Here is a 27,759-nt window from a genome sequence, read left to right as displayed (position 1 = left end):
TTGTGATTATTCGTCACTGAGATTGCAGTACCAGGAAAATCTGTTTGGACTTTTGTCCTTTCACTGTTGGATTACAGTTTCTAATTATTATGTAAAGAATAATGGACAATGAGCTGTTGAATTTTTCGAAAATAATGCACACCCAAGGTGGGAATGTGGCACGACGCGAAGTGTGCATTATTTTCAAATAATTCAAAGGACTGGAGTCCATTATTTTGCTTATACCACGGTTACCACAAACATTGCTCTTGTGGTTATTTTAAGACATTTGACAGGTCAGCTGTAGGGCTGTCAAACGATTAATCGCATACAAAATAAAAGCCCGCGCCTGCATAATATATTTGTGTGTAATTATTTTGTATATATAAATACACAGACATGCATGTATTAAAGAAACATTTGAGTATATGTATTTAGATTTTGAGATATTTTATATTATATATAAATAAAAGAATATATTCATAAATAACATTTTGCTTAAATTCATACATGTTTGTGTGTATTTATATATACATAATAATTACACACAATACACACAAATATATTATGCAAACACAAACTTTTATTTTGTATGCAATTAATCGCGATTAATCGATTGACAGCCGTAGTCGGCTGTGCGTTTATCCAAAAATAATGCACACCCATGGAACATTTCTCAACCAATCAGAATAAAGCATTTAACAGCCCTTGGTATAATCAATAATAAGTTAGTCACTGAGTCACTGAGATTGCAGTACCAGGAAAATCTGTTTGGGCTTTAGTCCTTTCGCTGTTGGATTACAGTTTCTAATTATTATGTAAAGAATAATGGATGATGAGCTGTTGAGTTATTTGCAAATAATGCACACCCAAGGTGGGAATGTGGCCCGATGCGAAGTGTGCATTATTGTCAAATAATTCAAAGGACCGGAATCAATTATTCTGCTTATACCACGGTTACCACAAACATTGCTCTGGTGGTTATTTTAAGACATTTGACAGATCAGCTGTAGGGCTGTAGGGCGATTAATTGCATACAAAATAAATGTTTGTGATTGCAAAATATATTTGTGTGTAATTATTTTATATATATAAATACACAGACATGCATGTATTAAAGAAACATTTGAGTATATGCATTTATTTAGTTTAATATATTTTATATTATATATAAATAATAAAAATATTCATAAATAAAAAATGTTTTAAATTCATACATGTTTGTGTGTATTTATATATACATAATAATTACACACAATACACACAAATATATTATGCAAACACAAACTTTTATTTTGTATGCAATTAATCGCGATTAATCGTTTGACAGCCGTAGTCGGCTGTGCGTTTATCCAAAAATAATGCACACCCATGGAACATTTCTCAACCAATCAGAATAAAGCATTTAACAGCCCTTGGTATATTCAATAATAATAGAAGTTAGTCACTGAGTCACTGAGATTGCAGTACCAGGAAAATCTGTTTGGACTTTTGTCCTTTCACTGTTGGATTACAGTTTCTAATTATTATGTAAAGAATAATGGACAATGAGCTGTTGAGTTATTTGCAAATAATGCACACCCAAGGTGGGAATGTGGCACGATGCGAAATGTGCATTATTTTCAAATATTTTTTTCAAAGGACCGGAATCAATTATTCTGCTTATACCACGGTTACCACAAACATTGCTCTGGTGGTTATTTTAAGACATTTGACAGATCAGCTGTAGGGCTGTCCAACGATCGCATACAAAATAAGAGTTTGTGTTTGCATAATACATTTATGTGTAATTATTTTGTATATATAAATACACAGACATGCATGTATTAAAGAAACATTTGAGTATATGTATTTAGATTTTTATATATTTAACATTATATATAATTAAAAAATATATTCATAAATAAGAATTTTCTTAAATTCATACATGTTTGTGTGTATTTATATATACATAATAATTACACACAATACACACAAATATATTCTGCAAACACAAACTTTTATTTTGTATGCGATTAATCACGATCAATCGCTTGACAGCCATAGTCGGCTGTGTGTTTATCCAAAAATAATGCACACCCATGGAGCATTTCTCAACCAATCAGAATAAAGCATTTAACAGCCCTTGGTATAATCAATAATAATAGAAGTTAGTGTTTCTGCAGAAAAAAATTCACTTCTAAATAAACCTTTATACTACTTATACAGAGATTACTTATTCAACAATACACATTTCAATCTTAAACCAAATTTACAGGTAAAATGAAAACGTTTAAATTCACACATGTTTCAAAAGCAGAAACTCTCTAGACAAATGTGGATTTAATGTGAGGAGCGAACCCAAACAGAGGAAAAAAAAATACTGAGTAGACAAGGGGAAGGAATGAGGCTAGAGAGCAGGGGGGGAATAAGCACATGTTTTTCCTCAAAGGTTTTCAACTATTTGCTGCAGATTCAGATACAGGAAGTGAGAGTCCAGAAGCAAGTGGAAATGAGAAGGGAGAATGCGGGGTCCGCATGAGGGTTCAGGAAATACAAAGGGGAAGCCGCTGCATGGTTTGGAAACCCAGATGGGGCAAAGTGCAGTTCTCATCCTCATTTGACATTTAATTGACAATAATGACAAATATTCATGGGAGGCTTGAGGAGCGAGACAAATTCGAGTCGACATGGAGCACCAGTGGTGGTCAATTATACATTTCTTATTAGTGAGATTAAATGTATTTACGATTGTATAAAAATCTTTACCTTTGAAAACATACAACATGAAATTGCACACTGTATAAAAACTACACTGCAAAAAATGACTTTCTTACTTAGTGTTTTTGTTTTGTTTTCAGTAAAAATATCCAACAATTCCCAAATAAAGATGCCTTTTCTTGATGAGCAAAATCACCCAGGAAAATAAGTCTAGTTTTTAGACAAAAAATATAAAATTTAAGCAAATTAGTGCTTAAAACAAGCAAAAATATCTTGAAATATGTTTACTTTTATTTTATTTTAAAGTTTATATTTTTTTGTCAAAAAACTAGACCTATTTTGCAAGGTCATTTTGCTCATCAAGAAAATACATCTTAATTTAAGAACTCTTTGACATCTCTACTGAAAACAAGAAAAAAACACCATAAGTAAAAAAGTCATTTTTTGCAGTGTAAAGGCATACTGTGACTTTTTCTTAAGTTTTCTCTGCTGTGCTGTACACAAAAACCAATGAGCTCAGCATGCCATCACTTCAAGTCCACATTCATGCCATATGTACAAGGTCACTCTCAATGACACATAGCACAGTATTCAGGATACATTATCTACTTTAGGAAGTCACTGCAATAATGTTTCCCTTGCACTGCAAAAAATGATTTTCAAAAAAAAATTCTTTGTATTTAGGGGTCAAGCCCAGAAAGGGCGAAGACCCCTATTGTATCCGTTAGTTTTCTTATTATTCTTCTTCCGATTCTTCTTCCGCCATTGCGGTCTATGGCAGCCCATAGCAGCGTACATAGGAAAGATATGAAATTTGGCACGCTTATAAAGGACTGTCCAAAAAGTCTCCACAGCAAATTTGGAGTCTTTATCTCTAACCCGCTAGCGCCACCAACAGTCCAAAGTTGCACTTATGTTTTTGCTTATAACTTCTGACCCGTGAGTCCTAAACATGAAATTCTTTTCCTCTGATTCCTTGGCTCAAGACGATTCGACTGGACCCTATGACATAATTTTCCGTCATGAAATGTTTCATAAAACCTACTTTTGCGAACTTTTCCTAGAGCTTTTGCCCGATTGCCACTAAAAACCGTATGTAGCATCTACAGACTCTCAAGGCAAAAAGTTATGGAATTCGTGTTGATTCACCAATCCGTTTTCGTAAACCGCATCAACAAATTTTACGTAAAGCGCTAAAAATGGATTTGAGGCTGTATCTTTGCCAAACTTAAGCCTATTGACATGACACTTGGTACTTGTGATGCCAGTCAGGATCTGAGGGGGCATGCACAGTTTCGTCGCAGCGCCACCTAGTGGTCAGACGAATGTTTTTATGCCTATAACTTTGGCTGCGGTCAATGTATTTTCACGAGACTTGTTTCCTTGGAGTTCTGAATAGTTGCCGAGTCCAACGATATTGAAAATGCCAGGAACGTTATTCTGATCAACTCCATAATGCCATAGGAAGAACAATGCATTACCTTCTGAACAAAAACCTCTATTGGTGCTATATTAAAATTTCCATCAGAAATGGCCGAAATTTGCAAAAAAATAAAAATTACCTTCAATTTTTGTGTTTTTTACACACAAATGGTTATAACTCTGCAACAAAATGTGATTTTTACACCAGATTTGATACTCTGATGTATGAACTAAGCCTGAGGCCACACACAAAAATTGGTATGCCTGCACCACTAGTTGGCCTTATAATTAAACAAAATCTTTCATATCAAGCAATCTCTATGTTCATACAACTGTTTCTTCACTAAACTAAAGTGTATAGTCATAAAACTAGCTAGATGTAACACAGTATTGATCCAACGTTGAATGCATGATTTTGTAATTGCGCCACCTAGTTGTTTTGAGATAGGAAAATGTCTTTTTTTCCCCAAAACTACTACAATAGTGCGTCTAAAACAATAGGGGGAAAGCAAAAAATCTTGAAAATTTTTCTTAAACACTATTTGCTTACCCCATTGGCAGATTTTTTTTTGCTTGTTTAATGCACAAAATCTCTCAAATTTTATATTTTTGGTCTAAAAACTAGACTTATTTTCTTGGGTCATTTTGCTCATGAAGAAAAAGCATCTTAATTTAAGAATTTTCAGATATTTTTACTGAAAACAAGACAAAAATACTAAGAATTTTTTTCTTGAAAATCATTTTTTGCAGTGTGATAAATAGGTGTTTCATATTGGTCACAGTGACTAAGCATATTTGAAAAGAAGGTGTGTAGTAAGCATTAACAGTATCAATGTTTCTAATGGATTTTGATTGGTGCTTAGTAAAGCATTTGGCATATATAACTTTTAAATGCATATTTAGTCACTCAACAGTTGTCATAATCAACAACCAAACCCAAATTTTTTTCTGTGCTGAATCCATCCAGTGGTAAGGCAGTCCAGGAACTGGGTCAACTTTGTTTTGGTCCAGCCAAGTAACCAGTGGTAAAGCCTCTCATGCTTGTAGTGGCCTGCCCCTCACATCCTTCTGTTCAAATTGGTTATGCCAGTATATAAGCCAACCACGCTGCTGGAGTGAAGTCTCTGGTATGCTGTAATTAAATGCTATATTTATGTAGTTGAAATTGTGCTGGTTTAATAAGGCATTTGCGGTCCAACCGAGACGTTTTTCTCCACAAATTGATCCGACGAGGCGTGCAGTGCAGTCGCTGACATCCGGATGACATCGTTTGGAAGGGCACTTGTGTTAATGAGGAGTCATCCGTGATCATGGACGACCGGTTGTGGAGATATTCCTCGTCGAGTCAAAAGGCAACAGCAGGGTCAAAGATACAGGTTTGGATTTGAGTCCGATTTGAACCAGTGATGTGTGAAAAACTATAAACTTTTATAGTTAAAGCTGACGAACCGTCCTAGTTAACTCTGAAGAGGCCAAAGTAATGTTTACCCGACTCCTGAAGGCTAAATGAACTTCCAGTGACGGCCTTTAGCTCTGCACCCTTGTTAAGGCGGAGGAGGCCGGAGACCTGGCAAGGCTTTAGGAAGTGAAACCTGTGCGAGCCGGAGGCCGGTGTGGTTCCGTACCCCTCCATGCACTGGAGCGAGGGGCCTTTGGGGACGGACACCTCGAGCTTCACGTACTGACTCTGGTTCTCGTTGAAGTGCACCTGGGGGCGGAAACCACGGGCGGGTGAAAGGGGAATGTTATGGCAGGCCAAATCAGAACAAGAGACATAACAAAAAGAGAAGAGCGAAGGGCTTCGGCAAAACATATAAGGCTTTAAAATGCTTAAAGGTGCAGTGTGTACATTTTAGCTGCATCTAGTGGTGAGGTTGCGAATTGCATCCAATGGCTCAGTCCATCGTTCACTGAAATGCATGGAGAAGCTATGGAAGCCAGCACAGGACAAACATTTCATCGTCTGAGAAAACTTAGTAAAGAAAATTTGTCCATTAAATTACAAGTTTGGTATTTTACACTTAAAGCCCTGTTTTCAGATTTTTCATGATGAAACAGAACAGCTTTGACTAAAATTTCGACATATGCGGCCGCTCCCCAAGAATTTCCGGGCGTTTGTTATCTCACCTCCCACCTCTACAATGGCTGCACAGGTGCACTGGAACAATCCTTCCTAAAATGCATTAAACTTTCGTTTACAAAGACGTGAAACTCACCGAGTGGTCAGGGGTGTTCACTGAAATGCTCACACAAAAATCGCTGCTAAAGATGCTTTCCAACAGGTGTTTTAGCATTCGTTGTTAACTTGTGGACCTATTTTTCCAAACGCCTCACACCCGTATATTCTTCCGCTGAGAGCTTGAATAATAGACACTCCAGCCCAGTTGGTGGCGATAATCCACCTCTGTCAATTGCAAGAATACAAACAAGGTTCCCGGCGCGGTGTAACCTCACAGCACATCTAATACAAGTCAATGGCGTTAGACAAAAACTACAATAAAACCTGTTGGAAAGCATCTTTTGCAGCGATTTTTGTGTGAGCATATCAGTGAACACCCTGACCACTCGCTGAGTTTCACGTCTTTGTAAATGAAAGTTTAATGCATTTTAGGAAGGATTGTTCCTGTGCACCTATAAACCGATTGTAGAGGTGGGAGGAGATACAAGAAACACCCGAAAATTCTCGGGCCAGCATCATATGTCCAAATTTCAGTCAAAACCGTTCTATTTAATCATCTATTTTTCTTTAAGGGCTGTTGTAGAAACATGGCGGCACAAAATGGTGATTCCCATGTAAGGGGACCCGCAGTGTATGTAGATAAAAACAACACATTCTAAGGTAATAAAAACATAACGGTTCATTATGAAAGGTCTTTATACACCACTAATAATATAGTTTTGCATATTATATTGCATTTCTGTCAACAGATCTTTCTAAAAGTTACACACTGCACTTTTAAGCAATAAGCAGTTTAATCATTAAGGCGGTCAAAAATGTGACTAAAAAAGGCATTACTGTGTCTGAATATATTGTAGCATTTCAGGCAGTGTGTCAAGAAAGTTTATAGGAAACCGCTGCTGTTTAACTCACTTGACAATAAAGGAAGTATACGCCGCTGCGCTCCACTTTAAAGGTGCCGGTCTCTGGATTATAATGCACTGCCCGGCTCATATTCAGCACTTCCTCGGTCCATCCTTTAATGACTCCCTCATTCCCAACTAGGACACACACATCCAGTATTAAGAAATATCCCACATTACGCTTACTGTCTTTCCACCAATAACTCACCTTTTTGAACAGAATCTTTGGTTACTGTTAAAAAAAAGAAGAGATAGATATTAGAAATAAGAATTGAGAAATGAAACGATTTGCAGTGTTATTGTTCACTTACTCTCGAAATGAGAGGCCACTTTCCGTTCTTTTCTCCCTGGCGCTAGAAAGATAAAAGACAAAAGAGAAGCATGTTTTGGAAAAAGAGAGACAACTCTGGGCTGAAATCTGATGAAGACAAGAGTCTGAGCATCCGTGTGGAGCTCTCGGCATTTCTAGCATTTAACAGCTGTGCAGAAGCAAACATCATGGATTAATCTAGAATAATTTATCTACCAGTTGAGGCCCTGATTGTCAAAGCAGATGGTCAAATATTTCCTTTCAGCTCTGTTTTACACCGCTCAGGCTTTGTTACAGCCACCGGTCGCAGTATTTTCTACTTTCACCCCATGCACCAGCTGGTTCTAGTCAACAAAGGAAAGGAAAAGAGGCTGCAAAAAATATGGATCGCTGGCTCTCCCCTAACCTTTGTCATGCAGAAAATAATCCCGCTATGAAACGGGATAGACTAGAGGAACAGCCATGGCTACCGTTCAACGAAACGCAATAATTCAAACAAATGAGCGATTTTTTTAACCCCTCTGCGGGGATTCTAGGGTTTCGCTGTCTAAACTCCCGATATTCTGTCAAAATGTGCGCTGACTGATTACCGACATCTCAGACTTCAAAAGGAACCTCGTAGAAACGGTTAACCCGACTGTTATTCCTGGCTGACCGCTTTAACTTGAAGCCTCGGCTGTCCCTAAGGGGCACTATTTTGGGGTAGGAAAACAATATATTTTGAGGAATGATTGCGGATAAGCATTTTGGCTCTGAAATCAGACAGCCGTCAGGTGTCAGCTGAAGGCTTGCAGCTGCTCATTAGACTTCTGATGGTCCATCTGTTCCAAAGCACTGTTTATTTTGTTAATCTTTTTGGCTGGATTTTTGTTGTTTTTGCCCTGCTGGCACAATTCGTTGTACTCCAGAGAGGGCTTATCGCATAATTACAACCGAATTTAAGGCAGAAGTAAAGTAAGTCACTTGGCACTTAAAACTATTTCAGGATTCAATGCAGGGGTCACTTGTTTTAGAACGTCTCTGAAACCGATGTGCTTTTGCGGTCACCGTGCCAGCTGGTTTCGCTGGATGCGTGTCCGTTCAGCCCAAACCTATAATTTCGCCTGTCATTCAGCCTGCTGCCTACTGCTTCCTGATGCAGCTTTTGGAAACATGTGCCCAATGGTTTACCCAAGGTGCCTTGTGGTCCAAAATGTTTTCGTTTCTGTAAATATCGCGTGCAGCGAGTGACCAAAAAGATCATCTGTGCGCAGCTGCAAAGACTGCAGGTGATCCAAGGTTTTCTTGTCATGTGTAAGTTTGTGAATTTCCTGGTTCTTTTTAATTTGTACACTTTTATTCCTTCGAAAACGCACATGCAAATCACTATTTAATTACATTACAACTTACAGTGCATTTAATCTGCACAATCTTTTAATCAGTATGTGTGCTCCTTAGGGATCCAACCTGTGACCTTTGTGTTGCTTGCGCAATGCTCTGCCAATTGAGCAATCGCAAATCATTCCTTCAGATGTTTGCTACGAAAGTGCTTTGAATGTATTTTGTAAACTGGATAGACACTTGGCTTTTTGCCACAAGACTTTATTACCGCTTCTGCGGAACCTCTGGCTCTCCAGCAGTTCGCGTTTTTCCAAGATGAGCTGGAAGATGGCCTTACGCTGCATATTCACCTGCGAAAGCGAAAAATAATGCATGTGAGAGCAAGAAAAAACACACACACACCATATTTTATCACGTCCAACAGCTTTTGCAGACAGGGACGGGAGACAGACAAAAGCAGCGAGGCTCGGCCAGGAATGGAACTTAAAAATGTTCGTCAGGTTCAAGCGGGCCACTGGGGAGAAACACTGCTGGCTTCTATTAACTGACGCTTTGCGGGTAACCCATGCAGTAGTCATAGCTTTTGAAATAATCAAACCCAAGCTGGAGGCGTCCATGAGCGAGACACAAACAAACAGTCACCACTCACCAGAACACTTCTGGCAAACACTGAATGCTCCGTTTTGAACGGGTCAACCACTTCCTCTAAATTAAAACAACACCTCGCAAGGTTGTCTGTAATTCCAAACATTTCTGAAATGTTTCCGTTAAAAGCAAGCTTTAAATAATGCTGATAAATGATGACAGTGCGACCACTGACCAGGACATGAATGCTTTGCCAGCACTTTTACAAACGTCTGGAGCTGTGGTTGAGCCTGGAAGAAGAATGACTACCTGTCCATCTTGATCTATGGAAAATGCATTTGCATTTACACATTGCAAAGCCAAAGTCAGCGTCATGCATCCCCCACAGTAGCATCACGACCACCATATATTTAGGGGGACAGGTGTTATTACCTGTTATTAATGCGTTTGGCAAACCCTTTTATCCAAACAGACTTATATTCAAGTTATAGATCTACACTTTTTTTATCGGTATGTGACTCGAACCCACAGCTATTGCGCTGCTAATGGACCACATTGGTGGTCCATACCTAATTGTTAAGCATGTGGTCCCCTACAATCGTGATATTTGGTTACATCCTTGCCTCTTTAGCACTTGAGACCTGCGCCTCAACTTTTTTATGAACTCGTGACAGCCGCCCATCTGCGTCTGAGGCTAAACCGACGCTCTAAATGGTAGCTTACAAATCATTTAGCCATAATTACACAAATGCTTTTACGAGGCACGGTGCTTAAAAGGCAACGTCCGCTGGCGTCGATACGCGCTCGTGCCAAGCGCAAGATTTCCAGTAAATTGTCCTAAACATGGAGTAAAATTGGCAACGAAGCCGTCGCACTTGGCAGCGACTTTAGAAACTAAATAGGCCATAACTCACGGCACCCTGCGCGCAAAGTCTGAAAGGTTCATAAAAAAGCGTCCCGCAGACCCCCGGCGGTGCGCGAGCTCTGTGCTTGGATAATCAAGTGCCTCTTAAATTATACGAGTGCATTTCTCATAATACACCTCCCCGCAACAGCCTTCAAAGAGACTTCATGGTCAGTGTTGCGTAACCTCGTGATTAAAGGGAAAATGAGTAATAGCAAAATAACTGGACTGACCACACAGAGAAATGTTTTCACAAACATGCTTGCAAATTTGGAGCATCTGACACTGAATAAGAAAAGACACTGTGGCAAAAGCAAACAAGCAACATTGTTTACCTGCTCCAAGCGCTCTTGCAGAGTTTTGAAGGACTTGGACAGGTCCCGCGTTTGCCGCATTGTCCACACTGTAAATATGGCACTGCAAACGGCCAGCGACAGCGCGACCACGGCCATGAGCGACCAAACCAAGCGCAGCGTGCGGATGCGTCTCCTCTGAAGAATCCGCTGCATTGTTTACCGTTTACCGTTCACCGCTCTCGTGCGTCCACATCAATCATCCTGCCCGTATACCACGCGAACATCTCCGAGCCCGTGCAACTCACGGCGTGAATGCAGATGTTGCAGCAGCGTTACCTCCGGCGCAAACCTGCGAGATTGACCGTAGTAGCGTGCACGTGCAGAGACAGGCGCCGCTTTGATATATGGAGAACTGTCTGCGTCTATTGGCAAAACTGCAGGCAGCCCAGAAAACACTGAGATATTCCTTTCATTCTTGTGCGGAGAGTTGACAGTAACAGAGAAACACGTTGGGAGTTGGGTTTCATTCCTATCTTCCGATTACCTAATTATTAAAGGTGATTTTCTCTGTGATAAACAGAGCACGGTCAAGTCGATAAGAGGTTTCATTTGAAAGCACTTCTGCGTCCATGCGCTCAAGTGCGCGCTGCAGGGAAGTGAGTCCTGCAAAGCAATGGAAAAAATATTTCCTTCCCCCTCTTGCGGTGCCAAGCATTCTTATTCTGTAGTGAAATACCATTTAGCTCGGTCCTGGCCCAAATCAACAAGTGCATTTTTCTCGCATCTTTTCCCTGCGCTCTAGTTGAGGTTGCCTTGTAATATTTTAGAGAATAGGTTTGAGCACGTGTTGGTGAGGTGGAATTAAACGAAATAGTATGACATGCGCACTTTACAGGTGTTATATTTTCTCTACCTCTAATAACATTTAAGAACTGATAGAATTTCACTGCTTGGGAAAAATATCCCTGACGAATACGTGGTATGCCGTTTTTCCACTTCTACCATTAACCACACGATGGCGTCGTTGGATAAGTTTTTGGAACTGTAAGTGATTTCAGGGAATCCAGCGTCAATCTAGCATTAATCTTTTTATCAATGATGCAAAGGCTCTAATTAATGTCACAGTGTTTGTTTTAAAAATTATTTTATATAAGCATAGGCATTTCATAAGCAAAAGTAAAACCACAACAGTGAAAACCTTTGCGAATGTAATTTTATTCATGAATTTCAGAAAAAAGAAAACACGGCGGTAAACTACAAACAGCAGATTGTAAAAAATGTAAACATAGAGGATCTTGTGGGCAACATGACAATAGACACTTATAACGTCATAAAATGTTACAGATTAAAATTATAGACTGAGGTAGGTCTATACTGGTGTGTGTGTGTGAAATTGCGTGACCACTTCACGCATGGACCAGCGCGACAATGTCACGCTTTGCCGCGTTTGAGCGTGAGCATGTCACGCTTTCTGTTTGTGTCGCTGTCACGTATTGGTTACTCAACTTTTTTGTCCTAATTTCTTACCATTGTCGCTTCGGTTTAGGGTTAGATTTACATAAAATGACACCCTTACCTAAACAAACTCTAACCCCAACGTCAGGTGACAATTGGTTAAAGTTTAGAAAATATAAAAGAATAAGTATTGTATCTTTTTATTTTATAAACCAATACTTAAAGTGACAAATACTTAAAGTGACATATAACACAAGCACCAAATCTAACCCTAAACCGAAGCGACAATGGTTTGAAAATAGGACAAAAAAGTTGAGTAACCAATACGTGACAGCGACACAAACAGAAAAGCGTGACATGCTCACGCTCAAACGCGGCAAAGCGTGACATTGTCGCGCTGGTCCATGCGTGGAGTGGTCGCGCAATTTCGTGATATAGGGTTGGTGTGTTACACACAGACTTGGGAGGGTTACATTCAAAATATATAAAAGTAATGTAATCAGATTACTTTTGGATTCCTTCGAGGTCACACGTTTTATATATATTATTTTATGTTTTATTTATTATTTATAATTATAGTTTAAAATATAAAATGTAAAAAGTCTCACAAAATCTACAGGTAAAATGCTGACTGAAGCCGTTATTTGGCCTGGGACGTTGGCAGTGGTATTTTCCCTATACATCTTTTTTAAATTTTAGAAATTTTAGAAAGGACATTGTGAGTAGACTAATCTTGTGTTCATTTGTACAGTTCCCAGAACCACTTACAACTGCAATCACACCAACCACAGAATTTTAAAGTACTAACAAACAACATTTTAGCTAATATGACTTTCCCCGCGAGGAGCACTGTTGTCTCGAATAGCTGCGATTCAATTTATGTCAGTGTAGAGAATGAAGCGTTATTTGCGCCGGCACCAGCAGGTGGCTCACGTGAGTCATCACTGACAACAGAAACAGGAACTACTGTATAATAAAACAGTGCTTTAAAATAAACGTTATTATGGTAAAAAAAATAATTTATTTCGCTTTAAGTGAAACCATTGTAATCATGAAAGTATTCCCATTTTTACAATAAGTAACTGTAATCTGATTACTATGTTTTTGTATGTATCTGTAACAACTGTAAAAAATGGATTACAGTTAGTTTTTTGTATCCTAATTACGTAACTTATATGTAATCTGTTACTCCCCAAGCCTGGTTACATATTAGTATCTTCAGTAACAGCGTGTGGGTTTCTTACCAAGAAGTTAGAACATATCTGAATTTCAGGACAAAATTAACTATTCATACACCCATACATCTGCATGCACAGCAGAAACTTTACAAGTGGTTCTTACCTTTCCTCTATTCGGTTCAAATCATCAGTTCTCTTGTGTATTACTACTACGTAGTTCACAAACAGTTAAGAAATAAAGCATTGTTAACAACAATGGTAACAGCATCAACCCAATTTCCTCCCTTTTCCACTGATAGAAATATTGTGTGTAATAAAATACTAAATATATATATACACTATCTAGTGAAACAACAAAGTGATTCTGAATCTTTGGTTTACAACCTAGACTTCAGAGTTCAAATAGGCAAAATAAATAATTCTTAACATATTTACACATTCTTTACTGAGAAGAGCAAAAACAAAATGTTTGTCGTCACACAGCTCTTTCCAGTAGTGCACGTCTATAGTAGCTTTGTTTGCAACAGTGCTTATTCATTTCAAACAACCTGTTGCGTGTGGCTCTGTTTGGGAATATGCACTCAACATGCTGCAAAATTTAAAGGTCTCCCCGGGCCAAATTTTCAAGGGCATCACCCTCACAGCGCATACAGTGATAACCAAGGTCAGAGGTCAAATCCCAGGAGCCCTGCTTTAGGTAGAAGTCAAGGGATGACTTGTTGCATTCCAGTACAGTGAAATTCAGCTGCGTGCAACCAGCGGCCAAACCAAGCTAAGAGTAATCACAATTAATCAATGAGATTTCTTTTTTAGTAAGGCATTGTATTTTTCAATATATACCATCAACATTAAAGGGATAGTTCTGCCAAAAATTATACCAAACCCATGATTCACTCACCCCGAAGCCTTCTGAGTTGCATATGTCCATCATTTTTCAGATGAACATATTTTCAGTTATTTTAGAAAATGTTTTCGATCTTTCAGTTAATCAAATGTGAAGTTATGGGGTCCACGTCATTCAAGTCCAAAAAATGTGCATCCATCCTTCACAAAATAAATGCAAACGGCTCCATGATGAAAACAAAGGTCCTCCGAGGGCAATCCGCACCGTTTTGTTGTAGAAATATCCACATCCAAAACCCCATAAACGAAAACAACTCGCTTCCGGTAATGCCGCCATCCTATTCGCGTCCGCATTCAAGATGAGAGCATACGCAGTTTATGGAGGTTTCTCTGCTGCTGCCTTGTGCCCTCGCCCTCCGAATTTGTCATACGTAACTAAGAAAAGTGCGCTGATACTCTACAATACACTACGCTGATACTCTCTCCTGAATACAGAGGAGTCTAAGATGGCGGCATTACCGGAAGCTAGCTATCCTCATTTACAAAGTTCCAAATATGGATATCTCTACAACACCGCACGGACCACCCTCAGAAGACCTTTGTTTATCATCCTAGAGCCGTTTGGATTTCTTTGGGGAAGGATATATACACTTTTTTTGGACCTGAAGGACGTTGACCCTGTAACTTTACTGTTTAGCAGCTGAAAGATATAAGACATTTTCTAAAATAACCGAAAATGTGTCTGTCTGAAAAATGATGGACACACCCATCCCGGACGGCCCCGGGGTGAGCAAATCATGGGCTCAACATAACTTTTGGCCGAACCATCCCTCCAATCTACTTTGTTAAGATGTTAACCACAAACTGTGAATAGAAACTAAATAGAAAATAAACAAGCATAACATTATAAACATACAACCGTTACCTGAGCAACTTTGGCCATCAGAGCCTTGCCAATGCCTTTGCCTACAAATACTCATCAAAAATGATTAATCAGACTTTTACAATTAATATTTAATCCAATTAAACAAAGACACAGTGTCATTTCTTTACCTCTGAACTCTGGCATTACATACAAGTCCTCCATGTACACTGCTCGGCCCTTCCATGAGCTGTATGTGTAGAAGTACAGCGAGTACCCAATGCTGGTATGACCTGTAAAGAGACACAAAAAAAAAATTCTAAAAAATGTCACACTTATCAAAACACATCACATAACAGCAATTATAAAGAGTAACTGAACGCAAATGAGCAAACAATATAAAATCACAAAATATGCAGTTATCAGTATATGGCACTTGACTTTATCCTTGCCTTTTCTGGCATTTCTGTCCTCTTTCCTCCCATATACTGTAAACTACATACATTCAACAACCTATATGTAACACAGTAGTTCTCAAACTTTTTTCGGAATGCCCCAGTTTGAGAACCACTGATGTAACAGCCACAAAAATAAAGTAATAGTGGCAAGAAAATGTGGCAAAACAAGCTGATTTAACAATCATAAATAAAGACTAGCCATGACACAAATATTGTAATTACACAAAAAACAGAGACCGGATTAATCTTCTAGTTATAAGCTAACATAAGCCCCCTTCACACAGACATTCCGGAAAATACACGAAAAATCCATCCTTTTTCCGGGATCGTTTGATTTTTTGTTCATTCACACTGCCAATGATTTGCCGGCATCTGCAAGGTCCCGGAAAGACACATGACCTGTAAAGTCCTGCACTATCTTCTACACAGCGTTTGAAGTTTGCATATTAATTATTATTTCTCTCTCCAGAAACCACTTTTGCATGGTTTGTTTATGATAAGACTATAAAGGAGCATGTGACACGCCGTTCTATGCTGGTGAATGATCTCAGCTTTATTTTTATATTTTTTGAATATTTGACAAGCTTCCTGATCTTAGTTTATACCAGTTTTCAGACATTTCTCATCGTGATTGTTAATATGCATTTGAAACCCCCGTTTTGAGAAGCTGAACGATTTATCTTGTTGGGATGACGCGCAGGCATTTTTGTTTATAAGCTCAAATGAGCGCGTGATGCGATATTCTTTTATGCTGCTGAATGATCTCTGCTTCAGCGCGGTAAGTGATGAGCTAACACCTGATATCTGCATCAGTCCAGTTTGCTGACATTTCTCGTCGTGAATGTTGTAAATCCCTCATTTTAAAGAGTTGAACCCACTTCATGTTGCCATGACACATGCGTCCTCACTACGGCACACGCGTCATTGTTTATGTGTCTCTTTCATCATTTCCTGATAACTGCTTCAATCTAGTTTGTGACAAATCTCTCATTTTAAAGAGCTGAACCATACATTTTGTTGTGATGATGCGCGCGCACAATTTTATGGGTATTTTCTGGGACCAAAGGTCTGTGTGAATGGGGTAATAATGAGCATCTTAAATATCTTACCAGTTTTGGACTTAAGGCGTTCTGGTACTTCAGCAATAATTCCTTGGAAAAAAGGATTTTTCGAGAATCCATCCTGCTCTAGATCTATAATAATAAAGGATTGTTATCAGCTTCAAATGTTTACAGAAGCAAACCACAGCACACATTCACAGCAGCACATCATGTATTTTTACTTTAGAAAGGTGACATACAGTAGGCTTACCTCTTTGTGTAATTTTGATCTGGTCAGAAACTTTTTCATGCTCTGCCAATTCCTACAGAACAGAAACGTTATAACATTTTATTTTAACTAGTTATTGTATTCCTTTGCCTCAGGATAACAAACTAATTTACTATACCTTGCAAGCTTGTGCCTTCATTGTAATACCTTTCATTGTTTTGATAGATGCTCTTTTCCCTCTTACTTTATGCTGTATTTATTTTATTTGTTTTGTATTTTCTAGTGTGTTTATCTCATACAGTGCCCTTTATCTCACTCACTGGGATAGTATGTAAGGCAGTATTCTTTGCAAAGCTGATATGAAACAAGATATAATGTAAAAGTTACAATAAAAATATTCGACAAATAAATTAAAACAGTACAGATACATTTGAATAGACAGTGTTTCTTTTATTTTAGTACATCCAAAATTAAGTGTAGTCAGTTATTTAACTTTGTAAACATTTTTTTTAAATAATAAACCTAGTATTTATGTAATTTATTGTTTATTTTATAATGTTTTTTTGTAATATATAAAAATTGATATATAAGGGGGGTCCCGCACAAAAGGTTTGTGGGTCTTTATCATCACAGTTTAAAAAAACCTAGCCTAGTGGTTATTCGTGGATAAAATTAATGCAGTGAGTATAGAAGACACTGCTGATACTGAGGTTTTTATGTTTATTCTGTAAGTTTAACGTTCTGTATTGTGACGTCATGCGCTTCCATGATTTAAAAAACTCTCGACCGACAGCTGAGCTAAAGGATGAAATCAGGAATAGACACACCAGTCGCTGCTTTCAGTGAGGTGTCAGATTACAGAAATACCGGTATGTCAAATACTGTAAAAGGCCTGCGGAGCAATAATTTCGCCTTGGCACCGGGTGCATTAATTCTGTAACTATATTAAAGCAACGGAAATTTTTACAGTTTGTAATAAAAGACTACGAGCTAACTTAATGTATGTCACGCAGCACAGCAATATTTACATGTTTCAGGTTCTAAAACTGTCACAAATCGACTCATGTGAAGTTATGACACGCGCTCACCAGTATCATCCGCGAGATGTCCTTACAGTCCTCTAGCGTGGCTGGCCGGATCGTAAAATCCATCTCTCGACAACGAAAGAGAGGGAAACGTTTCAGTGTTTATCAACGTAGAATTAAGGAAATTGTAAAAACGGAAGCGATGTGATGTGATGAGACGAGACTGTGCTGCATGGATTTCTCACACACGCACACAACACTCAGACAGCGCCATCTGCATGTTCTGCTTTGATAATGCAGTTAATCCACCACAATGGTCATTTAAAGGCATAGTTCACCCAAAAATAAAAAAGCCATTATTTACTCACCCTCTGAAGTTGCTGAAGACCTGTATACATTTCTTTGTTCTGCTGAACACAAAGAGAGATATTTGCAGCAAAGCAGAAAACAGGAGCACCATTGACTTCCAAAGTCAACGGTGCTCAGAAACGGTTTGGTTACAAACACTGCTCAAAATATATTCCTTTGTGTTCAGCAGAACAAATACATTGATACAGGTCTATAACAAATTAAGGGTAATAATGAAGATTTTCATATTTGGGTGCACTATTTCTTTAAGGCAAATATAATAGGCGAGCTACCTTCCTGGATACCTTGTTCCAGCCCTGCTCCGATCAGCAAGTTAATTTTAGGTAACCCTGAACAACTTGGTTCAACTGTGTTAAATGGGATGTTAAATTCTGCAGGACAGCTCTCCAGGAGCAGGGTTGGAGACTCTCCTAACATCTTCAAAGGGTAAAAAAATAAAATAAAATGTGTTTAAGTTTACGGTAGAAGATACGCTTATCATATCTTGTAGATAGACAGACAGACAGATAGATATGTTTAAAAAAATATTTAATTTTTGGTTATAAAAGTACCAGTACTAGTAAAAGTACCGCTTCAGAATTACATGGTTTATTATTTGTGTCTATGTAATAACTCTGACATGAGGACAAATACTCTGATTGTCCCAGAGAAACACATTTCTTTGCTACAAATTGATGTGGTCCTGAAAAAGTCATTTTATTTGTCTAATCTTATTGTTTTAGTGGGTAGACTGAGAAATATTGTAATTAAGTTAACCCTTTAACTGCTTCTAAACCAAATGGTTCAGCACATTTTTAGTCAATATATTTATTGAGAGGAGTACCTAAGCTGATTGAGCTATTTCTACCATTTTCTGGAGATATGTTATGCCAAAAAATCCACTAGATGTCAGTGTCAATCAACAATACTTTTTGACACTTTACACTATAAGAACCCTAACCATACAAATTATATTATTTGTGCCATGAAAAAAGCTAAGCTAATGTTTTGAGATCATCTATTTAGTCAGAATGTACTATTTGCTGAGAAATATTTCTGATCATTCACAGCTATGAATATGAAACCCAGGCAGTTAAAGGGTTAAAATCTAGGTGTGTGCACAAACTAACACTGGGTGAATTGTACCACAGCTATTTCACTCAGATTCGAGCAATCTGCATTTGGTTTTGGTGCATGTCTCTCACTGTCAAAAGATGATCTGAATCTGTAAAAAGTTTTGATGTGTTTTTGTTAAAATGTTTCGGGGACATGAAAGTAAATTTCTTCATCTTATGTTTTTTTTTCTGATTTTTAAGTTGTGTGCAGAAGTCACCGAAATCCAACACATTTAAAAAAAGGTTTAAAACTGTACCTTTTCTGTCACTGGGGTGGTACCCTATGGCAGTGGTTTTCAAACTGGGGGCCAGGGTTTTATGACATTTTATGAAATACATTAATTTATCATGAATTCTGTGTAATTAAACCTAAAAAAAATAAGGCTACTAACCAAAAGCACTACTTATTTGAATAATGTAATGTTTTTTTTTATTAAAATGTTGAGTTTTAGAACAGTTTTTTGTCACAAATTTTCTTTGGGGGGCCGCGAAGGAATGCACCGTACACAAGGGGGGCTGCACGCTGAAAAAGTTTGGGAACCACTGCCCTAAGGTACTGTTTTGTACCTTTACAGGTACATACTAAACATAATACAATGTTGTGTACCTTTAAAGGTACAGTTTACTGTTTGGTAAAATTTAACTGGTACACAATTGTTCCTTAAGGTACAAAATATGGTATAATATTGTACCCCAAATATATTGTACCCCAAAATGTACAACATTTCAATTTGTTGTGTACCCATACACAATTTTGTACCTTATTTTCTGACAGTGAATCTTATATTAGGCCTATTACTTAATCACATCTTGTTAAAGAGCAATAATGGCCCGATTTACGATTTAACATTTCCTTATGTGTAGCTGTTTTAGTAGGCTACATGTTAGTGATATGCAAAAGGTACAAACTCCAAAGTAAACGATGACACGAGTTATTGTCTCCAACATAAATCTCTTTTCTTGGACTTAAACAAACACAAAGATTGTAGGCAACAGTTTACTTCCTGGGATAGATGATGTAGACAAGACTAACATTATTATAATTTCTCCCGCTTCGGACTCACAGCCTGTAAGTTAACTCCTGTTAGCATAATGATGCGTTTACACCAACCATGTTTCAGGCGTCAAAATCGCGTCTAGTTTGCCGCTTGAACAGTTTGAATGCATTTGCGCGGGTCGATAAACGTCACGTGACTCAAAAGTGAAATGTGTATTACAACTTACCAGGTTGCCCAATGTCCTCACTGACACTCTTCCAAGTGAGGTCCTTTTTATTCCTGACTCTCAAGCGTTCCTTCATGTTGAATGAGTGACTCTGGGTGGGGCTGCCGCCACAGCAGCAGGCAGGCTCCCGATTGGTTAACGCGGCATGAAATTCTGCCAAAGTTCAAATTTTTCAACTCGGGCGTCAGCCACCAATTCGCGTCAAACACAAAATGCACAAAAGCGTCACATTTCCGACTGACGTCAGAGGTATTCAGGCCAATCACAACATACAGATTAGCTGGCTAATCAGGGACATAGCACTTTTCACAAAATTTTATACAAAATTCATGCGTTTCAAGAAGAAAGTAAAATCTGGAGATAAAATGTAAAGTTTGTGGGAAATAATGTAGTTTTAACCATAAACCACGCAAACACATTGTATTACACCTAATACACAAAATTGTTGTTTTTAAGCAATGAAATAGTCGCGTAAAGGAGTCAGATTGGTCGAGGGCGAGGCACTGTGTTAAAAAAAAATACTTCTATACGTATTGTATAAATTTATATGCATATGTAATTATATTAATAAAAATATGATTGGTTCAGTAACTTCAGTTTGAAATTCATTTTTATTAAATAAAAGAAATAAAACTATTATTGGATGATCTAACTATTATTGTATGAAGTATAAAATACTTCTATTATATCAATTTATTTATATGCATATGTACTTATATTAATATGAATTAATTTGATTGGTTCAGTTTGAAATTCATTAACATCTGCCCCCGTCCCGAATTTCAGCCAATCTCATCTGGTCACTTGTAAGACATCAAGTTTCTATAAACAAACTTTAACTGTTCGTTGTGTGTGTGTACGTGTGTGTGTGTGTGTGTGTGTGTGTGTGTGTTGCTTGTGTTAAAAATAATCTTACTTAAATATTTTTTGAATGATTGAGCCAAACCCAAAATCCGTTAGGTTGTGTGCCGCTCTCCCCTATTTGAAATCTCGAAGTATCCCAGTACCCCTGTCTGCCGGTAGATGCCACCCAAGCACAAAAATTAAACTCCGCACTGCTAAAAAATGGCCAAAATCCTTAAAAATGAGTTGTTGAATAAACTTTCTGTGCAGTTTCTAATTCACTTATTGTCGCACATATTTGGCCTGTTTATTATATGTTGACCCAATAATAAAATCCTTCAGACAGTTTAAATCACCCAGGCCCTCAGATTTGTGTATTTTCAGACTACTTTATGTGCTGCTAAAAATAGCTATGTGTGCTTAGTCACTGAACAGGGCTGTTAGGGTGGAGGAATCAGAGGGGTGTTACTGTCATTTTAACCGTCATATTTTTCTCACAAAAGCTGGCCCAGTGCCACTAATAATAGGACCAGTACTGAAATAACGGGCGCTTCTGTGACTGAACCGTTGTATGAGAAGAAAATCTTTTCCACTCGCCACGCGCATGATCTTTGGATGACGTAAGTGCAAGAAGCAGCCGCAGTAAAAGAGTGCACACATATGTCCACATAAAACAGCATGTGCGGGGGATTTAGACGGCTAATTGTGTTATTTATAAGCTGAATGGACAGGAACTGAGAGGAAAAATATAAAATACCGGATAAAAGCAACAACGTCAGAACAGTTAACCTTGCTCATAATGATTATGAAAAAAGGCATTTTGAATTTTAAATCGGCCACTACATTCTTAATTCCTCTATTTATGCCTCAAAATTTCAAGGACATTAATGACGCACAAGCGGATTGTGAGTGAACGAAAATGTTAAAGGTGCCCTAACAGTAAAAAGAAAAAAGCAACAGTTTTACGCTTTTCATGGTCCCCAGAATGGCCTCATTTGGACCCTTAAAACGCTGAGAAGCATTATATAACTGACGTTAACGCTATTAACTATAGCACTCAGAAAGCCCTTGCATTTATGGAAAACAGCGATCCTGATGTCACAACCAATGCTGCGTTCCATGTATCCAGAGGTTGGAACATCCCAGTTTAAAGGTCCAACCTCCGACCTCAGTGCGTTCCAGTCAACCACACAATATATTTGCATGTTTCCCACAATGTCACGATGAGACGCCAAAGAAAATGTTGTGTTCTTGAGCCACTTATGGCAAGCACTGGATATTTTAATGTTCATTTTCTGTATAGCCTATATTGCTGTAAATTTTTTGAAAGACGACAAAGAGTTGGTCACCAAAGAGTTGGTCACCATCTTGTCCATGATGTAAAATGAAGCACCTCGCTGAAGTCAGGGTTTATCGATCTGCCCCAAGTTCAGAGGTCAGATATACAACATGGTTAATTTTCATAAGGGTACAGACGTTTACTTCCGCATTTGAGATGAGGAATATCAGATATCCGAGTTGTCTTGAACTCTGTTTAATTTACAACTTTAATTTACAACTTTACAAATCAATAATGACAATTCTTAATTTTTAATTAAATATTGCAAATCCGAATATTGCAATACTGAAAATTTTCAGTGCAAGTCGTCTTTTTTATTTCATATGCCCTAAATTATAAATTCATAATGAAATTGAAATTAAAAACTTTTTGTAAAGGAATATTGTGGTATTTTTAAATAAATTACTTCTCTGTGAGTTTAATAAAAAAAAAAAAAAACTTAATGTGTCCTTATATTTTTTTTTAACAGAAAACGTATATTCCCTCGAAACTTCCAGTCACGAGAGTAGTTGTAACGGGCCACCTTTCGTCAAACTTTTATGACCCCCTCCCCCACCCCTTGACAGGTCGTGTTTTATGGCCCCCTTTGACAGGGGGCGGGACTATCAATCAAAAGCTGTACAATCTGTCTAGGTTTGAGAATCGTATATCACGGGATTTAGACAGCGAGTACCCGGACCGTGCGTGTTTTACGATGTGTCAATCAGCTCGTTGTTATTCCTGTGTGTGTGTGTGTGTGTGTTTTATGTCAAGCCTATGCTGTCATGTTTATTGCTGTCAAAAATAAGTTTATAGTTTTAGACTGTCCAGGTTCTGTCACTTTTTATGACCGCGGTCTCTCTTTTCCCATCCGTGCTCACCAGCCCTCAGCCCCCACTGCGTGTCTCACAGCGGTGTCGGTGTTCAGCGGACCTGTGTGGTTCTTTAGACGAAAACCTGTTTATTATAAACTAAATAAAAATTTAACCGCTTCATGAGATCCGTGAGTCTTTTCATCACCCGCTCTCTATGTTCACGCGCATTAAAACTCGCTCACCGGTGCACGCGCCGGGTGTATGGGCATATCTGCAGTTTTAAAATAAACTTAATAAATGTAATGCTGGCCACTCTGACAAAAAGTAAAGGTTTATTTTAGATTTCGGGATTTCTTTAATCAAGTCTCTGATTAAAACATGTGAATGCGCGCACCGACGGCGATCTTACGCTGACGCGCACTTATATCTGACCTTAATAAACTTTTAAATGTTTTAAGACGTTTTCATCCCATCTTCAGGGTTTTTTATTATTGACTTCTTAAAACCATGTATGTATATTATTATACAACGAATCTTATCATGTATGCTCTGACAAAAGTATGATTGTAGATTTTAGGTGGAGCGGTGTCATGTTTATTGCTGTCAAAAATAAGTTTATTGTTTTAGACTGTCCAGTTTCTGGCAGGTTTTATGACCGGAGTTTCTCCGTCCTCTGTGCGCTCCTCTCCCGGGCGCGCTTCTCGACCCCCACTGCGTGTCTCACAGCGGGGTCGGTGTTCAGCGGACCTGTGTGGTTCTTTAGACGAAAACCTGTTTATTATAAACTAAATAAAAATTTAACCGTGAGTCTTTTCATCACCCGCTCTCTATGTTCACGCGCATTAAAACTCGCTCACCGGTGCACGCGCCGGGTGTATGGGCATATCTGCAGTTTTAAAATAAACTTAATAAATGTAATGCTGGCCACTCTGACAAAAAGTAAATGTTTATTTTAGATTTAGGGATTTCTTTAATCAAGTCTCTGATTAAAACATGTGAATGCGCGCACCGACGGCGACCTTACGCTGACGCGCGCTTATATCTGACCTTAATAAACTTTTAAATGTTTTAAGACGTTTTCATCCTATCTTCAGGGTTTTTTATTATTGACTTCTTAAAACCATGTATGTATATTATTATACAACGAATCTTATCATGTATGCTCTGACAAAAGTATGATTTTAGATTTTAGGTGGAGCGGACACACATTTATGCCAAATACTGTTGAATATAAACGTTTGTTTTGTCAAAAGTTTCTTTAAAGTCAATAAGTAATCAAACATTTTAGATGTATCTGGTTAAACTTAAATCTGATATTTTCTATCGATCTATTAGTTTTCGGATCAGTCAACGTTCACAAGATGCTCTCATGACCGTGTGTGTGTGTCCGTGAGATAATTCACAGCAGGGGTGGATTGTAAAGTAGTTAGAGTCTTTTAAAACCATGGTGGTAATAATGTAATACTGTCACTCTGACAAAAAGTAAAAGATTTATTTTAGATTTTATAGCAAACACTGCAGGATCTAAAAGTTTGTAACATCACAAATTTATTTAATGAAATATTCAGTACATGTATAGCAATGAATTGTACCAAAACCACCAGAGGCCGACAATTCTTTAGACCAAAGTCTATTTATTTTAAACTAAATAAAAGTTTAATCGCTTCACGAGATCCGTGTATCTGTTCATGTACAGCATACTGTTAATGCATTAAAGATCGAGTCCCCGGTGGGTACAACAGAGAACACCCGTGGATGCGCGTTCATATCTACCGTTTAAAATAAACTTAATAAATATAATTCTGTCCGCTCTGACAAAATAAGGTTTTATTTTAGATGTAGGGATTTCTTTAAACAAGTCTGTGATTAAAACATGTTCAGCAATGCGCGCACCGACGGCGACAGAGAACTTACGCTGATGCGCTCTTATATCTGTCGTTAAGAAACTTTTAAACGTTTTAAGACATTTAAGCCCCTCTTGTGGTTTGAATTCATTAATGTCACCTAACATCCGAGTGTGTACATGCGTATTTACGATAAATGTAACACGATACGCATTGTCAAAATAAAAGGTTTCCTGAACATGGTATTCCAGTGCGTGTTTTTTGTCTCGCGAGTGCTCGTCATATTTATTGATGTGAAAAAAGTTTGATGTCTAAGACGTTCAGTTTCTGGACGGTTGGTTTTTACCAGCGGGCTCTCATTCTCACCACCCGTTATCACCCACCCAGTAGACCCCAGCGTGTCTGAACAGCGGTGGTGTTCAGCGGCCCGTATTGTTCCTAAAACTTCGTGTTGGTAAAATAAGTGTAATACAGCCGTTGACAAAAATTAAAAGGTTTATTTTAGATTTAAGGTGGTCCACCAGCGCCTTTATGGCAAACACTTCAGGTTCTAAAAGTTTGTAACACCAAGAATTTGTTTAATGAAATATACAGTACATGTATAAGCAATCCCCCGAGTCCATAATCTCCGGACGGGATCGCCAATACTCTTTTCTTTAGACTAAAGGGTATTTATTTTAACATAAATAAAAGTTTATTTGCATCACGAACGCCGAGAAACTGTTCATGCACCGCAATCTATTGTTCACGCGCATTAAAGGTCGATCACCGGTGATGACCAGAGTGTGTTCATATAAACTTAATAAATGTAATTCTGTCCGCTCTGGCAAAATAAAAGTTTATTTTAGATTTAGCCATTTCTTTAACCAAGTCTCTGATTAAAACAAGTTACTTTTGCTTAGGGCAATAGGCACATGCACACACATATCTGTGGTATTAAAAATAAGGTTTTTAAAGTTTAAGAAATTTAAACATTTGAAAAAAATCAAACATTTTAGAGGTGTCTGAGTAAACTTATATCTAATGTCATATGATCCGTACCGTGTCGCGTTCGTGTCTGTGTGCGTGTCCGTGTCAGTTTATGTATGTGTGTGTTTTGCGATCGTAGAGTAGGGCGGGGGATGTGAGAGACTGTGAGGGTGTGTGTGTGTGTGTGTGTGTGTGTGTGTGTGTGTGTGTGTGTGTGTGTGTGTGTGTGTGTGTGTGTGTGTGTGTGTGTGTGTGTGTGTGTGTGTGTGTGGTTATCACGTGGTGGGGGTCCCAAATGATCAATGGCAGGATTTTTATGTGACGGACAGGCCCTAGGTCAGCCTGTGGGGTTAGATACAACTTAGGTTAACATCTATCAACGCATAATAAGCCAACATGAAATTATATTATACCTATGCATTGTTACTGATGTTCCTAGTTTTGTGTATTTTTCTTAAACAAACTTTTGCTTTTCAACCTTAGTCAGTCTTCAGACTTTTGTCTCTTCATACATTGTTCAAAGTTTTTCTTCGCTAGTGTCAACCCGTGTCTGAGATTTTGTAAACTCATGTACATACATGTGTATTTTTCTTAAACTTTTGCTTTTCAAACTTAGACAGTCTTCATACTTTTGTCTCTTCATACATTTGTTCAAAGTTTTTCTTCGCTAGTGTCAAATCCTGTTTGAGATGTTTTTTTGTAAACTCATGCACACGCTTGTGTATTTTTCTTAAACTTTTGCTTTTCAAACTTAGACACTCTTCAGACTTTTGCATACATTTGTTCAAAGTTTTTTCTTCGCTAGTGTCAAATCCTGTTTGAGATTTTTTTGTAAACTCATGTACACGCTTGTGTATTTTTCTTAAACTTTTGCTTTGCAAACTTAGTCAGTCTTCATACTTTTGTCTCTTCATACATTTGTTCAAAGTTTTTCTTCGCTAGTGTCAACCCGTGTCTGAGATTTTGTAAACTCACGTACATACTTGTGTATTTTTCTTAAACTTTTGCTTTTCAAACTTAGACAGTCTTCGGACTTTTGTCTCTTCGCGCATTTGTTCGGAGTTTTTCTTCGCTGGTGTCGAGTCCTGTTTGAGATTTTTTTGTGGACTCATGTGCATACGTGTGTGTTTTTCTTGAACTTTTGCTTTGCAAACTTAGTCAGTCTTCATACTTTTGTCTCTTCACGCATCTGTGCGGGGTTTTTTCTTCGCTGGTGTCGGCCCGTGTCTGGGATTTTTTTGTGGACTCATGTGCACACTTGCGTATTTTTCTTGAACTGTTGCTTTTCAAACTTAGGCAGTCTTCAGACTTTTGTCACTTCATACATTTGTTCAAAGTTTTTCTTCGCTAGTGTTAAATCCTGTTTGAGATTTTTTTTTTTTTTTGTAAACTCATGTACATACGTGTGTATTTTTCTTAAACTTTTGCTTTTCAAACTTAGTCAGTCTTCAGACTTTTGTCTCTTCACACATCTGTTCAAAGTTTTTTCTTCGCTAGGGCCAAATCCTGTTTGAGACTTTTTGTAAACTCATGTACACACTTGCGTATTTTTCTTAAACTATTGCTTTGCAAAGTTAGGCAGTCTTCATACTTTTG

At 38.0% G+C, this 27,759-nt stretch overlaps 2 protein-coding genes across 2 annotated transcripts; both read right to left on the bottom strand.

Moving 5' to 3' along the window:
* Nucleotides 1-2,284: 2,284 nt before the first annotated feature.
* On the bottom strand, nucleotides 2,285-11,660 carry tnfsf12 (TNF superfamily member 12). Its single transcript, XM_055197936.2, has 6 exons — nucleotides 10,637-11,660; nucleotides 9,081-9,162; nucleotides 7,494-7,535; nucleotides 7,391-7,414; nucleotides 7,193-7,320; nucleotides 2,285-5,809 (listed from the first exon to the last, which is right to left on the bottom strand). Exons 1-6 carry the CDS (start codon nucleotides 10,808-10,810, stop codon nucleotides 5,555-5,557), a joined length of 705 nt encoding a protein of 234 aa, XP_055053911.1. The 5' UTR covers nucleotides 10,811-11,660; the 3' UTR covers nucleotides 2,285-5,554.
* A 1,998-nt stretch (nucleotides 11,661-13,658) lies between these two features.
* On the bottom strand, nucleotides 13,659-17,966 carry LOC129439255 (thialysine N-epsilon-acetyltransferase). The gene is made up of 6 exons (XM_055197937.2): nucleotides 17,751-17,966; nucleotides 16,705-16,756; nucleotides 16,503-16,586; nucleotides 15,127-15,228; nucleotides 14,999-15,039; nucleotides 13,659-14,002 (listed from the first exon to the last, which is right to left on the bottom strand). The coding sequence occupies exons 1-6, from the start codon at nucleotides 17,811-17,813 to the stop codon at nucleotides 13,829-13,831; spliced, it is 516 nt and encodes a 171-aa protein (XP_055053912.2). The 5' UTR covers nucleotides 17,814-17,966; the 3' UTR covers nucleotides 13,659-13,828.
* Nucleotides 17,967-27,759: the final 9,793 nt, after the last annotated feature.

Source organism: Misgurnus anguillicaudatus, chromosome 21 (assembly GCF_027580225.2).
Source record: "Misgurnus anguillicaudatus chromosome 21, ASM2758022v2, whole genome shotgun sequence".
NCBI lineage: Eukaryota > Metazoa > Chordata > Actinopteri > Cypriniformes > Cobitidae > Misgurnus > Misgurnus anguillicaudatus.
This window is presented reverse-complemented; position numbering and strand designations above follow the sequence as displayed.

Excerpts from the sequence above, each read along its gene's own strand:
- LOC129439255 (XM_055197937.2), bottom strand. The coding sequence starts at position 17,813 with ATGGATTTTACGATCCGGCCAGCCACGCTAGAGGACTGTAAGGACATC. Across the intron at positions 15,229-16,502 it reads ACGCCTTAAGTCCAAAACTG|GTCATACCAGCATTGGGTAC; the intron begins GTAAGATATTTA and ends GTCTCTTTACAG. Across the intron at positions 15,040-15,126 it reads TGTAATGCCAGAGTTCAGAG|GCAAAGGCATTGGCAAGGCT; the intron begins GTAAAGAAATGA and ends GAGTATTTGTAG.
- tnfsf12 (XM_055197936.2), bottom strand. The coding sequence starts at position 10,810 with ATGCAGCGGATTCTTCAGAGGAGACGCATCCGCACGCTGCGCTTGGTT. Across the intron at positions 7,321-7,390 it reads CAAAGATTCTGTTCAAAAAG|TTGGGAATGAGGGAGTCATT; the intron begins GTGAGTTATTGG and ends TGTGTGTCCTAG. Across the intron at positions 5,810-7,192 it reads TATACTTCCTTTATTGTCAA|GTGCACTTCAACGAGAACCA; the intron begins GTGAGTTAAACA and ends TTCCGCCCCCAG.